Below are 15,137 nucleotides of genomic sequence, written 5' to 3'. Positions count from 1 at the left end.
TTGACTTGGTTACAGGTGAAAACACTTTCTTTCAAGGTCTTCTCACTTATTTGTATCCCCTTCCACAAACTACTTCTGTTTACACCAGCAGCATATGATAGCAATGTCTACCTGGGTCAAAAGAAGCTTCTGTCCACCTCACTGCAGCATCATGATAGCAGTGTGATAGCAGTGTGCATTATGCTCCTCTTATTTATAGTGACAGGGAGCGCAGATGGATGCTGCCTCCGCCCTGTCACTGACACTTTGCACACAGCACTGCAGGTCCCTCTGCTTTTCCACAACAGTATTACTGTGGCAACGGAACTGATAAATCTGTGTTTCCAGCAGCTTTTGTGAGAAAAGACAAAGCAGACACTTCCTGCACAGACTCGTCCCATAAACTTCAGTAATGTGGTCATTCAGTGGCAGCCTCTTAAGAACAAGGCTTTTCCCAGAGACAGGGCGACCTCAGAGAGAACACTTGGATCACAGAGTGCCGTCCTCCCTTTAAAGCTCAAGCATGTTTTATTCTTCATTTAAGGATAATAAGAAGGGAGCATGCAGCTCCATCTTATGCAGTTAATCTGCTTTGGCATGTTACTCCCATTAGCCTTGCATTCCTTGTTACCATTTAAAATTCCTTTGCATCTTATATTTTCTCTTAATTCGTTCTGACAAGTTACCTCTTGCCTTAAAAAGTATTAGTTGAAATCTGTCTCTAAAACCTTCCTCTGCAACATCTGTTGGGTATCAGTCCTCATCCGGATTAAAGGGAGAGCAATGATCCGCTAAGGGACAGCCCTACAACATTGGTTTCTAGACACATGCTGGAAATAAGGTAAGAGCTTTGTGGGAGAGGAGGTGGGCAAATTCCTCCTGCGTAGATATTTTTTTTTTAGCTGGATCTTGCACGAACACAATGTCAGGCTGGTGTGTGTGTGGGAGGTTGCTTTTGGCAGGCGTGGGGGATTACCAAAAATGCATTCTTATTTTTTAATCTTCAGGCAAGCTGACTGATTCACTCCCACAGCATCTAAATTGGGTTTTACTGTGGATAGGCAGGGGATGGAGTGAAAGCCCAGCCCTGGAGGAGGAAGGCAATGCATGATGGAAGTCCAGACCCGGACCAAGAGGCCAAGGCCCGGCATCATGCTCAGCTGGAGCTGGTTGATAAACACTATAGGATCAAATGTTTGTGCCACTTTTATAGGCATTTTTAGCTGCTAGTTATAAACATGCTTGTTGATAAATTATCAATAGTTTCTTCATCTCTCAATAATACTGAAGCACAGTAGTGCCTCCATATTTAGGTGGTGCTTCCTTATCCTTTTAGCTCACTTCACCTCAGTTTGTGTCCTTCCTTTTTTTATCTATCCTCCAGCGCCATCTAGAGGCCTACAGGAACATGCACCGCCTCAGATATGCTCTCTGTCGCCGCTATGCTGCCCTGCTCTCAGACAAGGGCTGCTCCCAGAGAGCACTGCTGCAGCAGAGAGAAGAGGCAGCCAGAGGCAAGTCAGAGAGTGAGGCTCAGCAGGTAAAGCATAACATCCAAGTGTAACAAAACTCAGTGCTTTATTTTAGTAAACAAACTCTGTTGTTCGTTTATATTAAAGATTATGTAATTAATATCGTGGCTGTCCAGGCCACGTTGAACTGTTTTCCATCTCATATTTTGTGTCTGAACTTGTGTGGTAGTTTCATTATACATGTTTAGAATCTCTCACGGAGACAATTATAATAAGATAATGAATCTAATAAAAGTCTTAATGTTAAGATGTTCACCTACAAGACACAGGTAAATGTCAAGCATTAAAGAAGGACAAGCATAACTTCATTATTCTACTTTTTTTAATAGTTTTTTTTATTATTACCAGAGACAGTGCACACTATTCAACAAATCAGTTTCCTCCTCAATGTAAATGAGTTAGCTAATGAGCTAATGTTGTAGTCCAGTGTTGCGTTATTGCAAATAGTGGCACTACTCGCTTGAGCTAAACACTGTGATACACTACAATACAATATATAAATACAAAACAAAGTAGCAGAAAAGTACGATGATGACACGTTTGCTAAATTTGCATGTTCAGGAGGAAAAAGTTTTTGATGCAAGAGTCCAAACTCCTTTCTTTAGCTGGCCATGTTTTTGCCTGGAGGGCCTGTTTTGACCAATTTGCCTACCACAGCACCAGACTTTGTCTGAGCTCAAATACACAACCCTCCAAATCAAAGCCTCCCTGTTTTGCCTGTAACACCTTCACTTTCTCCCCTCAAGTGACATGCATAACATTAAAACCATTGCAGCTGCAGTTTACAACTTAATCCTGTGAGTCTGCACCGTATACTGTGGGCCGTGTAGCAGCCTAACACTTTGATGAATGGAACTTTTGTAGCAATTATTTATATTATCCATTCAAATGTTAACTTCCTGATCCTGCTTTTGGATCATCATGAAAGCAAAGAAAGTCCATGATCATTAGAATCTTAAAAAAATAATGAATAATTGATGTTGAAATTTAAAACCACTTATTATTTTTATTTTTCTGACCATTGCAAATTCTTTTCACATTGTCATTTTTGATCCGCTGCTGTTTTAATATCAATTTCAATCACTTTAAATATAGATTTTCGAATTTAAGAGACTATACTGTGTCTAAATTGATGAACCCTAGAAAGTACTTGTTGCAAAAGTAAAATGTTAAAGTTGGGAATTGAAACCGAAACTTCTGAAAGATGTGTTTCAAAGTACATGTCAATGCTACGAATTCATTGATATCAAAATATGAGTAATAAAGTTTTAGTAACATTTCACAACTAGCTATTAAGTTGTTTAAACAACCCACAAATACAAATGTAGTTTCCTGTTCTTGTTTATAATTCCCCTCCTGCTTAGTTGCTGGGATTGACTTTGATTTTGACTGACTCATCTCTGACAGGGTGTGAAAAGAGCAATAAGCTTTACAGAGGGTCTGCAAGGAGGGGGTCTGACATGAGAGAGATCCTGTCTTATCTTCCCCTCCTGTAAAAACTGAGCTCCTTCAGGAGGATGTAATTGTCCTCTCTAATGACTTGCACTTGGTAGCGGAAGACAAAGAGAGCACAATAAAGGACTTTAGAGGCCCTCCAGTAGGAATCCTTTGCTTTAAATTGCAGAGCAAATTAAACTGCCTGTTGTTTCCTCGACTCAGGTTGAGAGGCTCTGTCACAGACACAGAGGTGAGGCAGGACCAAAGCAGACCGAGGCGAGAACACCTGCTGGGTTCTAATTGGTCCTCGCTGCTGTTAATGGCTTCCTGTGGTTGTGTTTACTTCTCATTTGTTCTGTGTACTCTGTTTCCCAGCCCCAAAACAAGGGAGGCCTGCCCTCTGTCTCTGCCTGTCTGTCTGCCTCATCTTTTCTTCTTTACTCAGAAACAAAATAAGTTGTCCTTTTCCAAGCTGCTGCACGATGACTCATACCTGAAGCCCCTCCCTAAAACCAGCTATTACCTGGTAGGTTTTGACCCAGCAGCAAAACACCTGACTTCAATCCTGCCATTGATTGATGTTTAATCCCGTTCTGTGACATTCATCAAATTGTCCCTCACAATCGCTTTTCTGAGATCTTTGACCTCCAGAGGCAGTTATCTAAGCATGGACATTTGAAAACCCACCACGACTTGGAGGACTTTTATAGGGGCATCAAATATAACCGTCACCCAGTACAGCTGTATAAAAGTCTGGAGGATGTAAAGAAAAGGAGTTAAGAAACATTTTTTATATTAAAACGTTCACTCTATTGTTATGGAGAAAAGCAGTAGATGTGAATTTGTAATGTGTGTTGATGTTACAGTGTTGGAAAGCAGACCTGCAGCTTGTTTGATGACCGACAACAAATCTGAAAAATATCCCCACACCGCTGAAGATAGAGGACATGAATGCCACTCCAGGAGGAGAATACCTACACTGTAATAAGTAGTGGTTACTTCATTTAATAGACCTGGGAATTAAGTTCAGGCAGATATATATATATTTTAATGTATGATTATGTCTGCTGCCTTGATTGTAAACCCTGCAACATTCTGTACTTTTAGAGTAATATTTTGACTTGATTTTGTTTTTCAGATGTAAGCTTTTTTGCTTTTTTCGAGACTTGGACGAATAGATTGACACCACACTCACATTTGTCTGTTAAAAATAAAGTTACAGCTAAGCCAGTTAGCGTAGCTTAGAAAATGGGAAAACAGCAAGCCTTGCTTTTGCACCTTTTTAAAACTTGCAAATTAAAATAAATACAAAAAATAGTTTGTTTGAGTCTAAAAGCAAGAGCTTGAGATTATATGGGGTTTGAGTCACAAAATGATTCTCTAATGCTTTAAAATAAAACAACGTACAAGTCTTCAATATTTCGGACTCAGGGTATACGTGTAAAAGATACAGCTGGTCTTGGTAAGGGGCCGGCTGTCTGTAGAGGCCTTGGCTCCTAAACTGTGAACTCTCTGGATCTCTGTTTGCTCTGCCTTTAAGAACAAACAGGGACTCCACTGGAGGCTTGTTTAGCATGGACCCTCCTGGAGGAGAGAACTGATTACTCACGTAGAAGTGAGATGACCAAACACAATCTGACCCTGCTGTTGTGGAGACTCGCTATACTCGGTCGGCCACTTTAACTTCCACAAACATCGTCCAGGGGAAAATGTCTTCATTATGTCCGCTACAAAAGAGATATAGCAATTGGACCAGTGGTGTCACCTTATGCCAGCCCTGTGAGCAGATGTGGAACTGTTTGAGAAGTTCCTACTCATTTAAAGCTTTATGGGCGTCCAGGCAAACAGCACTCCGTTTAGCGAAAAGTGGCAGAGATAATCGGAGAGCCTTTAAGACTTTGAGTTGTATTGTGGTTCCACTCATCGCTAGATATACAAGCATTATACTGGTATTAAGAATAATCTACTACTTAAGCTTCAGTTTGAAGATAGAAGACTGGAGGTTTTGTTTATTCTGCAGCTAATACTAAAACTGACATCATCTTTTAGTTTATACACCTGAACCTCTACGAATTTCTTTCAGGACTTTTACTTCAATTGACACTTCCCGCTCAATTTATTGTTGAATATTGATCAACATTACAACTTGAACTTCAGTGTTCTACTTTTTTAGCACCCTATCCCTAAACTTCACTTAGCACTAACACTTGATGACACTTTGACGTTGAAACCTACCTTTCTTTCAGCACCTCCATTTTAACTGCTAATTTCACTTCTCTCAGTAACTCTAGGTAAATTGCCTCTTCAACTACTGTTTCAGTATTATAACTATATCAAGCATTAAAAATGTAATATTTCAATAGAGAGTAAAGTGTTACGTATTTTCTGTTTAAATGTATTTTAAGATGGGCACTATGGAATTAGAAGCACTTTGATTGATTTATTCCAGAAAACTCTCAAATGCCTATCTCTTTCTCTAGTTCTGCTGTCGTACCTTTTTTAACACAAAAGAATGTGATTAACATGGGTGCTGATAATTTCAACCACGCATTTGACAAATTATAATCTATGAGTGTTTTTGCTTTAAATCTAAAGAAGGTAACTACCAAGGCATGTTGTTCGGATCAACATTACATGTAGGCACCTGCTCGTATCACCCTCGGTGTCCCTTGTGTTTACATGTTGTGAATGTATAACAGACCGGTGTCGGCCACTGTCACCCTTGTTGTTAATTGGGGCTGAATTCTGTTTAGTATGAGCATGTATGATGTTAGCAAGAGGCTGTCAGCGTCAAACAGCTCATTGGCTTGGGGACATTAAACTCTTGGTAAGAAGACGAGTGAAGGCTTACGCTGACAAGTCCTCCATCAGTGTGAAATCTCACCACACCACAGACAAACATGGCGAGACAGCAGCCCTCCCTGCGCCCCCAACCTCTCTGTGCTATAGGCACATTCCCCACATCCATAAGAAATACCCAAAATAAAAGCAATTAGAGCTGAAGACAATATATGTCGGCAAAGTCCTTGTTTATGTTTGAGCCAATTCATCCAATCTGTCCTGCGATGGTTACTATTTATATGTTTATTATTAGCTGCTATGATTTATTGGACAGTTTGCTATCTTTGTGACCATCTGGTCATGGTCTCTTCAACATGTTGAATTTCACAAGTATGCATTACAGGCCTACAAAATTAAATTGACCAGAACATACCGTGTCTATTACTATAGTTGACTGCGATGAGTGGAAAACACACAGAAGCCTGGGCTGGTCGCATCAAATTTTGAAGGATCATTATAGTCAACCTTTTTAATGAGTTATCATTTACGCCACTGCATTGTTGGGCTTTTAACATGTCATCACTAATATTGCACATATATGAGTGCACAGGTCCACATCCTCATTCCTCCACCCGCCTCAGGGTTTGTATAGATCTGTTACCTGCTGCACCGTGCTGTGAGTAAACGCTGCCTTGCTCAGGAGTCCTCCCTGAAGCCAGTTTGCACCCAGCAGACAAAGTGTGTTGTCACCCGAGTGCGCAGTGTTATTGGGTGTGAGCTGCGCCACACTATAGATACTCTTGAGAAGTAGCACACCATTAGGAATATATTAACAACCCAACATTTTGTGTGTAGGTCACACATCCCAGCTGTAAGCAAGTTGACCAGATTACAGTATGTTTGAACGCAGTTTTGCCTCGATCATTATTTCTTAGATGTAAATGTGATTTTCTTTTTGATGGCCTTTTGTTCGTAAAATTAGCTGATTTCTGCACGTGTGTGTGTTTGGGTCTCCAGGATATTAGAGCATAAGTCTGGATCAGGAGAGGCCTTTGCGGAGCTGATCTTTGGTGGTAGCCAGGAGAAGGAGCAAACTGAGCAAATGTTTCCCAAGGTTAGTGTAAAAACCACAGGGGCAGCAACCCGACTTAACAAGGGCAGAGAGGGGTAAACACACCTGGAGCAGTGATCACCCTCCTCAACCAACACACAAATAATACACTAAACAGAAAGACATATTACTGTTTAGTTTAGTAATTATATATTTTCATCTTTTTGCATCCAACTTAGATTTCATTTTCCGGTTACTCTATTTGCTCCCAACATGTGTATAGCTGCAGAGAAGTTACAGCCAGGATTTGCTTATCTTAGCTTAGCATTAAGACTATCAAAAAGTAACAAATTCCACCTACCAGTAGGCCTTCCCCTAAAACACACTGACTAACATGTTAAATCTTGTTTTGAAGTGTAAAATGTATTATTTAATTAGGTGTCTTTATAACCACATGACCCAGGCTAGCTGTTTATTCATGTTTCTAGTATTTATGCTTCATCAGAATATAATTGTGGCTTGTGTCACAGAAAAGGCTCACCATGCCTTTAACCCAGAAGACTAAGCAAAATACTTCTTAATTGTATTGATTAAATTAAATTCTAATCATTAAGTAGAAAAACCTAGATGTTCATATTATATTCGTATAAGATATTTTAAACTACAGAGATCAGGAGAGAGGCTGGGAAAAAGTGAGAGCATTAGAGACGAGGTTATGCTCAGGTGCTGAGATGAGCATAATGGACAAGCACGCAGGACTCATTTTTCTCTCACCTTTGTGTCAAAACGGGCCTGAGCAAACAGAGGATGAGCCTGGCTGGAGGGAGAGCAGGCGAAGGCAAACAGTGGTCAGACAGGACTGGTGAAAGCCAACAGCGAGCAGGGGCATTAACTCACTGCTGCTCTGTGCTGACATCTCAGACCCTCCACTGTAGGAGAGGCCTGAGACCCCAACCCCTTAGCTCACAATCTGGGCTTAGGTCTTAATGTTTGTGAGTTACCAACACTATGTATGTGTGGGAACTGTGGTGACGTCAGGCCACAACCACCGCCTCAAAATAATATGCAATTGAAGGGAAATAATTGAATTACCTGCAAAATCCTACCTTTATTTTCAATGTTACACAAGAAAGTCAACTTGTTCAACTGATCATGTTTGAAGTCACATTTTGTTTTGAATTTGATCGATTTATATTATATTGCCTTGTTCTTTAATTATGTAATCAATATGTGATAAGTAAATAAGAGTGTTTTCTGCACTCAAGCAATCAAATGATGTTATTGTTATTTTAGAGTAGTCTAAAAGTTGCCCCATGATTTCCCTTCATTGCATTAGTGAAAATCAGCTTGAAACGAGCCTTAAACTTTGAGAACCAAAATAAATCTTGATTTCTTAAATACATCTACAATGATAAACAACATTATCATTCAAAGTAAGTGGGATCAAAATGACGTCAAAACGTAAGCACATTTGTGTCTTATGATGTTGATCCTCAATACCTAGTGTATCAAATGTAAATCAGTGGTGATCTCAAAGGTAAGTATACCAGATACCCAAAAATGGTTAGCAGTAAAGTAAATTGATTTGTAGTGAAAGGGTTCAAACGTGAGAAAACACTGGTATAGTCTTTTAAGTTTGAAAAAGAAGTCAAACTAAATGAATTCAGGTTTGAATGCACTTTAAGTTGCACCCGCATTCAAGCCTTTTGAGGATAGGGGGGATGGGATAGGGGATCTACTATAGAGCACCATATAGATCAATAACATTAATTCACAGTGCTCAGGACAAAAAAAAAAAAAAACAGGAAGTAGCCAAGTGTGACAGTTAGCGCTGAGTGGGGTGTTGGAGGAGGAGTGAGAGGCGCCAAACGGGACACTAGGACTGTGGGAAATGACACTGGCTATGACACCTATGAATTTTACACCGTAGTTACCTCAGCTCGTATACAGGGGGATATCTCTTTTTAAATTACAAAATGATTAATGGAAAAGGAAATGATAGATGAATGCAATATGTGCCACCCACAGATGAAAGCCCCCACATTTACAACCCTACAGCGTAACTTTATGAGGAACTTTGAGAGCAAGATGCCTGATTTTGTATTTGGATTTTAAATGTGCTTCTTTAGGTAAGAGTGTATGGCAGCTGAGCAAAGAGGGAACACTGATGTACTTTCTTTCAATCACAGATTACCCCTGAGATTCCTGAGAAGAGCAAGAAAGCAGAGATTGACTTGAGACAGCTTAGACATATGCATGATCTTTGTTGGACCAACATGGCTTTCTCCCAAAGGTTTGTAATGTAGCAAACAGGAAGAAACATTAAGGAAAATGTGCACTGACACGGATACTTAAAGTTAAGTTTTAGCAACCTTTATCAGTGAGGAGGAGACATCAGAAGCGTATTGAAGGAGGCTTTAACTGCTCTTTAAACTGAGTGAGGTTTGTTTTTCTCTGCTGGCTGTGAACTGTGGTCCAGACTGCTGGACAGGGAGACAGACTCTCTGAGCTGGCAGGAGGAGCGAGGCAACCAAGATTTGGTTAGTAACACAAACCAGCCACAACACAACACCCCAGAACTCTATGGAAGCTAACACGTAGCTGTCACACAATATCTGCCTTTAACGTTTGTTTTTTTCCTTTCCAAGCCACCATGGCAACAGGTCACAGCGAATACATTTACCAGAATACAGTAGTTATTTGTGAGCATGACACTGTAGTGCCTCATGACTGAATGTAAATCAGTTGATTATGGATTGAGTGATCAGTGAGAGATTTGTTTTCCTTTCTTTCATAGACGCTTCCAAGTGTTGACTCCAAACAAGGGAAGACGAGCCAAACCAACCAGGCGCCTCTCTGCTCTCCAAAACAGCAAAGCAGTGTCCGGAAAGACCGCCCCTCTTGTTCCCCACCTCTGAGCAGAGTGACCTCAGCCAGGTGCATAAAAACACCTTTCATATTTATTTATTGGAGAATAATGCCTGATTTTTCAGCTTGTGTTTTCTTGGCAGACATCCATGTCTTGAGACTCTGGTTTGGGACACAGCAACATGCTGTCGGAAAACACCTGATCCCTTATCCATTGAAGACGTGTGTCAACAAGAGCATGTAGAGGTACAATTATTCCTCAGATAAATTAAATTAGAGTAACAATTGTATTGTTTTTTTTAATTGGTTTTGTTTTCTTCTTTCTCTTTAGATAATTGATTGTGGATTTAAGCTATGGAGGAACTATAAGGTCAACCCTGATCACTGAAGATAAAGCAATTACCTCTGTAGAGAAAATGTGCAAATATGAGTCTGTCAGTTCATATGGCAATTCTACAAAACAACATTACTATATTAAATGATTTTGATATGTCAATTGTTGATTTTCTTCTATAATGATGGCAGTGTCCTTATTCATTGGGTTTGCTGAAATATAAAAGTTATACTATAATGTCGTTCGTTCTTCTGTGAGACTGGGTTGAACCAGTTCATTTGTTATAAGAATTGCTGTTAAAATGATGAAGTTTCAATGCAGGCAATTTTTTCTTTTAAGTGACACACAATTGTTCACGATTTAGTAAATGCAATTTAGTAAATTGTTTTATTTTTGTCAATTCATAATACTAGAGGAACTTTGACTTGTTGATACTTAGTTGTCACCCACTTACACAGGAGTGAAACAGTTCCAGGTTTAGCAACATTTATATATTTAAAGTAATCTGGGGTAAATTCTGATCCTTTTAGGAACAAAGAGCAGCTCAGCACACAGTGGCTGTGCTTTCTGCAGGTGTGGCTTTGATCTAAGTGTCAATGTTTACAGGTTGATGTAATAAAGAAGGTTAAACTGCTTTATTCAAAATCCTGTAGTCCTCAATGTATGGCCCTCTCAGCCAATCCCTGGCAAGCCCGCAAAGATCAAAGAGGAGAGGAGCCAACCATGTCCGCCCCAAACACCCATCCCGAGCCTGGCTTCACACTATATATCTGGGAGCTGTCCATGAAGTCCAGAGACCTCAGATAACTGAGTGTGGAGACGCAGGAACAGGAGAGATATTTCGTTTTTTAAAAATAAGACCTGTGATTACATACATTCAGCCCTGGAGCTGTTGGACAGGATGGCCTCCGGCGAGTGTCCCGAGAAGGCCAGTCAGAGCCGGGTGGACCACCTCCTCAGCGCCGTGAAGAGTGAGCTGCAGGCTGGCAGCGAGAAGGGAGACCCCACGGAGAAGGAACTCAGCGTGTCCCTGGATGAGAAGACGCTTTGGCAGAAGTTTAAAGAACTTGTAAATGAAATGATAGTTACAAAGAATGGCAGGTAAGCTTGAGTGCAAACAATGAAATGTTTAACTAACAAAGCAACACTATTTAAAAAAAAAAAAATCTAATTGTCATAATGTCTATCAAGGCGGATGTTTCCGGTGCTGAAAGTGAACATATCTGGATTGGATCCGAACGCCATGTATTCAGTTTTGCTGGACTTTGTGTCTGCGGACAACCACAGGTGGAAGTACGTGAACGGGGAGTGGGTGCCCGGGGGCAAACCTGAACCCCAGACCCCCAGCTGCGTGTACATTCACCCGGACTCTCCAAACTTCGGGGCACACTGGATGAAAGCGCCTGTCTCTTTTAGTAAAGTCAAACTCACAAATAAACTGAACGGAGGAGGTCAGGTGAGGAGATCATTTTCAATGTTGTACTTTCGTTTGTTTTTCTTCAGATACAAACCAAATTGTGATTCCTAAAATGTACTTATTTTCATATAAATACAAATTGAAATAAATGTAAAAGACAATAACCATTTTCCTGTATGTCTTTCGTTTTCCAGATAATGTTAAATTCATTACATAAGTACGAGCCACGCATGCATATAGTGCGTGTTGGAGGACCGAGGAGAATGATCACGAGCCACGCTTTCCCAGAGACGCAGTTCATTGCAGTAACGGCTTACCAAAACGAGGAGGTGGGCAATTTAATTATTTTTAAATCAAAAACACATTGAACACTTATATAATTTAAAACAACGTACACTAATGTTTCTTGTATGCGCACAAAATGTGTGCGTAAATTACGCACTTTTACATATGGCATTAGCAAACCTTTCGTGAATTTAAATTTTGGAAAACAACAATTGTTAATGTTCTTCATATTTGGATTTTAGGTGACTGCTCTTAAAATAAAGCACAACCCTTTTGCCAAGGCCTTCCTAGATGCAAAGGAGAGGTAAGAATACACATTTTAGACGTTTACAATGTTATGTATGGCTTTAAATGTGCATAAAATTAGTTTCAACATTATGTAAAAAACATCCTCATCAATAATTTCATTTCTTCAAGAAGTGATCACAAAGACATGCGAGAAGATGCCAATGAAAACCAGCAGTCAACTTACTCTCAATGTGAGTTTTGCATTCTTTTTATATAAATATCTAATTTCATGTCAGACTTTATTTTCAAGCTACATATTGCCACATGGCTAATATATTTCATATTGTTTCTTCTCATCAGTAGGTGGTTGGTATATTCCAGGCACAAGCTCTCTCTGCCCTCCTGCGAGTCCTCACAGCCAGTTTGGGGGTCCCATCTCCCTCTCGCCATCCCACGGCTGTGAGCGCTACTCCACCCTGAGGAACCACCGCTCGGCCCCCTACAGTAGCCCCTATGCCCATCGGACCAACTCGCCCAGTGAGTGTTCTCTTCCACCTTTTACCATCCATCACACAACATCCAGGAATTACACCACTTCCTCCCCTGCTATTAACAAGAAACTCAAACAAATGTTGCTGACCGCGGGATGTTTTACATTCCTCTGGCTTTTGTGTGAGTGGAGCCACAGAGCTGTAAATGGTTGGGCTTCAGACAAGGAATGTTTGGAATGAATATTCACACTTTTCACTGTCATACTGATATCAGAGGGGCAGGAAATCCTGAATCATACTGAGAAAACAACAGGTTTAGTGGATTTTATTAACCGTATTTGTGATGCCTGTCTTTGTGTTTTAGTTGGTTACTCTGATAACTCGTCCGCCTGTCTGTCGATGCTCTCACCCCACGACAACTGGTCCGGTCTGCAGTTGCCAACACACTCCAGCATGATGCCCATGGCCCACAATTCCCCTTCCGGTACCAACTCAAGGTTTGTATAGTTTTTTTTTTTTTAAACTAGACACACAATAATACAACTCAGGTACAGGTTAAACATCAGACAATACAATAGACATACAAATAGTGACCTCAATAATTATGGTGACAAAAGAAAAGATCAAAAACCAAATAAACCCTGTCATGTGTTAGATGTTGGTGGAAAAAATATTATGTGAGTCCTGTAATCGTATACATGTATTGTTCTAAGCTGAGTTGAATAAGAAATATATTCCTGCATAAAAAATATGGATATTTGTTAAATTCTTTCAATATTATATGCTCGTGTGAAAATAATTTGAAGAAAGAATAAAACGATGTAACTCTGACACTACAAGAATATCATTACTTTTGTCTTTATTTTTATTTTCCATGTTGTCTATTCATTCCATAGAAACAATGGCTTTACCTCATTTATCTAATACAATCTAACTCAATACTATATCTTACAATAAAAAAAGGGCACAATTTTTTACTTTTGCATGAGCATCACCTCTAAACCCTCCTTATAAGAGCTGAGTAACACGTTTTCTGTCCACGTCTCTGCAGTCAGTACACCAGCATGTGGTCTGTGAGTAACCCGCCCCTGACCCCCGTGTCCCAGAGTGAGGGGATGAACAACAGCCTGAGCTCACAGTTCCTCCGAGGGTCCGGCAGCCACTACCCTGGCCTGTCTCACTCCGTCACAGCGCCCTCCTCTGGCTCTCCCATGTACGACAGCGGCCCAGCCACGGAGCTGCACGACACGGCTCAGTACGACACCTCTCCACACGGGAGGCTACCTTCAGCCTGGACTCCTGTCACACCCCCGTCCCTCTGATGGAGGTGCATGTGTCATCAAGTGATGTCTGCAGGAGGCTTGGTAGGCTGTAACTTTAAAGCAGCAAATAAGTATTTGTCCCCAAATCAATTGGCAAAAGACTGTTTTCATGAGGCACTACAATCAATCTATATGGAAAAAATGTCCACTTCTTAATTGGTACTATTAAGAGAGACTTCGAATTCTTGAAGGAACCCTTTAAAAATGTGCTTTGCTCTCTTTAAATCACATGTGTCTTTTTGTGTTTAACTTACGTTATTTCCTTTTTTTCCTTCTCCTTATGTTTTTTTAATGTTTTTGTTTAGCATAGCATGAAACAACATATTTTTTTAATGTTTGTGGGCCAAAATCCCTTTATAATCTGCTTATATTAAGCATAACTCCATGATATTCACAGCAGAAGGCATAAAGATGAAAATGTCTAATGATTTTTAACATTGTTAATAGTGTAAATGATTAAAATAATTGAGTTTCACAATGTAAATAGATAACTTAAGCTCTCTGTATCACAATGACGCCATTTGAGATATGTTCCAGGTTATTTTAAAAATGAAATGAGAAAGGGATCAATGTTAATATTCTGCTATGCAGACAATATACAACTTTCCAGATCATTAAAAAAACATCATTGCACAATTCACTGCTTTTTATGTTGTTGTCATTCATCCAACTTGGACCTCTCCTTTTTGTCTTGGGTGCGCGGTTGTGAGCCATACCATGTTATTTATTTCACAAAGAAATGGGACGCAACCAGATTTCTTTATTTAATTCGTACACAGTATCTGGCATGGGGATTATCTTCCATTGGGCATTTTTTTGAATATAATTTTAATAAATTAGTTAGTCAGGTTCAAGGACCTTCAGGGTTCCTTTAGAATAATGGAAAACGCAAGCAACGGGAGGGACAGGGAAATAAAATTGGGTCAGGGGCTTTTTCTTATCACATTAGCAGTTCTTGATAAGATTTCTATAATTTCCAAATCAATGGGGGTTGTGTCCGAAGCAGCCGATATGTGGAATAATAAACTGGCCTACAAAAAACACTAAAGGCCCACTCTTAAAGATTCTCTATAACTCGGACATTCAAAATGCTATAACAAACTAATTTATTAAACGAGAAGATGATCCTTATAAATTATGAAACTATAAAATCCAATGAATCAATTTTCACAATATTTTGTCTAGAAGTGCTGTGAATAACTTTCTGAAGATGAGAGGCATATTACTTTTTAAGTTAGAATTTAATTAAATGGCTTTAAACGGTATCTAAAGAATCTTTTGATTTCAAAATACTCTTGCTAGCTTGTCTAAATTGCTCCGAATAACGTTCCAAAGTTGGGCTGTTTTCTGTGAGACGCACAGGATTCTGCTTATTTCCGAAGCTAGTCAATCATGTTAAGGGAGCTTGTCTA

At 39.9% G+C, this 15,137-nt stretch overlaps 2 protein-coding genes across 5 annotated transcripts; both read left to right on the top strand.

Annotated features, from left to right (window-relative positions):
* The first annotated feature begins 134 nt into the window (after positions 1-134).
* Positions 135-10,144, top strand: LOC307043842 (uncharacterized protein). The gene is made up of 12 exons (XM_079688728.1): positions 135-820; positions 987-1,173; positions 1,364-1,519; positions 3,394-3,474; positions 3,585-3,723; positions 3,815-3,929; positions 6,747-6,843; positions 8,970-9,073; positions 9,260-9,320; positions 9,578-9,717; positions 9,792-9,894; positions 9,980-10,144. Exons 2-12 carry the CDS (start codon positions 1,087-1,089, stop codon positions 10,034-10,036), a joined length of 1,140 nt encoding a protein of 379 aa, XP_079544854.1. The 5' UTR covers positions 135-820; positions 987-1,086; the 3' UTR covers positions 10,037-10,144.
* Positions 10,145-10,531: 387 nt separating this feature from the next.
* tbxtb (T-box transcription factor Tb) lies at positions 10,532-14,277 on the top strand. Of its 4 annotated transcripts, none has more exons than XM_079688727.1 (8): positions 10,532-11,083; positions 11,174-11,438; positions 11,594-11,728; positions 11,927-11,988; positions 12,105-12,163; positions 12,276-12,449; positions 12,768-12,900; positions 13,455-14,277. In XM_079688727.1, exons 1-8 carry the CDS (start codon positions 10,884-10,886, stop codon positions 13,723-13,725), a joined length of 1,299 nt encoding a protein of 432 aa, XP_079544853.1. In that variant the 5' UTR covers positions 10,532-10,883; the 3' UTR covers positions 13,726-14,277. The 4 variants fall into 4 exon arrangements, with proteins under 4 accessions (XP_079544853.1, XP_079544851.1, XP_079544852.1 ...); XM_079688725.1 differs by having other exon boundaries at positions 12,273-12,449; XM_079688726.1 differs by having other exon boundaries at positions 12,102-12,163.
* The last annotated feature ends 860 nt before the right edge of the window (positions 14,278-15,137 follow it).

The sequence above is a fragment of the Notothenia rossii genome (genome assembly GCF_949606895.1).
Source record: "Notothenia rossii genome assembly, chromosome: 6".
Taxonomy (NCBI): Eukaryota; Metazoa; Chordata; class Actinopteri; order Perciformes; family Nototheniidae; genus Notothenia; species Notothenia rossii.
This window is presented reverse-complemented; position numbering and strand designations above follow the sequence as displayed.

Coding starts and splice junctions, on each gene's coding strand:
- LOC307043842 (XM_079688728.1), top strand. CDS start 1,087: ATGATGGAAGTCCAGACCCGGACCAAGAGGCCAAGGCCCGGCATCATG. Junction 1,520..3,393: donor CAGAGAGTGAGGCTCAGCAG/GTAAAGCATAAC, acceptor TTCTTTACTCAG/AAACAAAATAAGTTGTCCTT. Junction 9,895..9,979: donor GTCAACAAGAGCATGTAGAG/GTACAATTATTC, acceptor CTTTCTCTTTAG/ATAATTGATTGTGGATTTAA.
- tbxtb (XM_079688724.1), top strand. CDS start 10,884: ATGGCCTCCGGCGAGTGTCCCGAGAAGGCCAGTCAGAGCCGGGTGGAC. Junction 11,439..11,593: donor AACTGAACGGAGGAGGTCAG/GTGAGGAGATCA, acceptor TTCGTTTTCCAG/ATAATGTTAAATTCATTACA. Junction 11,729..11,926: donor CGGCTTACCAAAACGAGGAG/GTGGGCAATTTA, acceptor TTTGGATTTTAG/GTGACTGCTCTTAAAATAAA.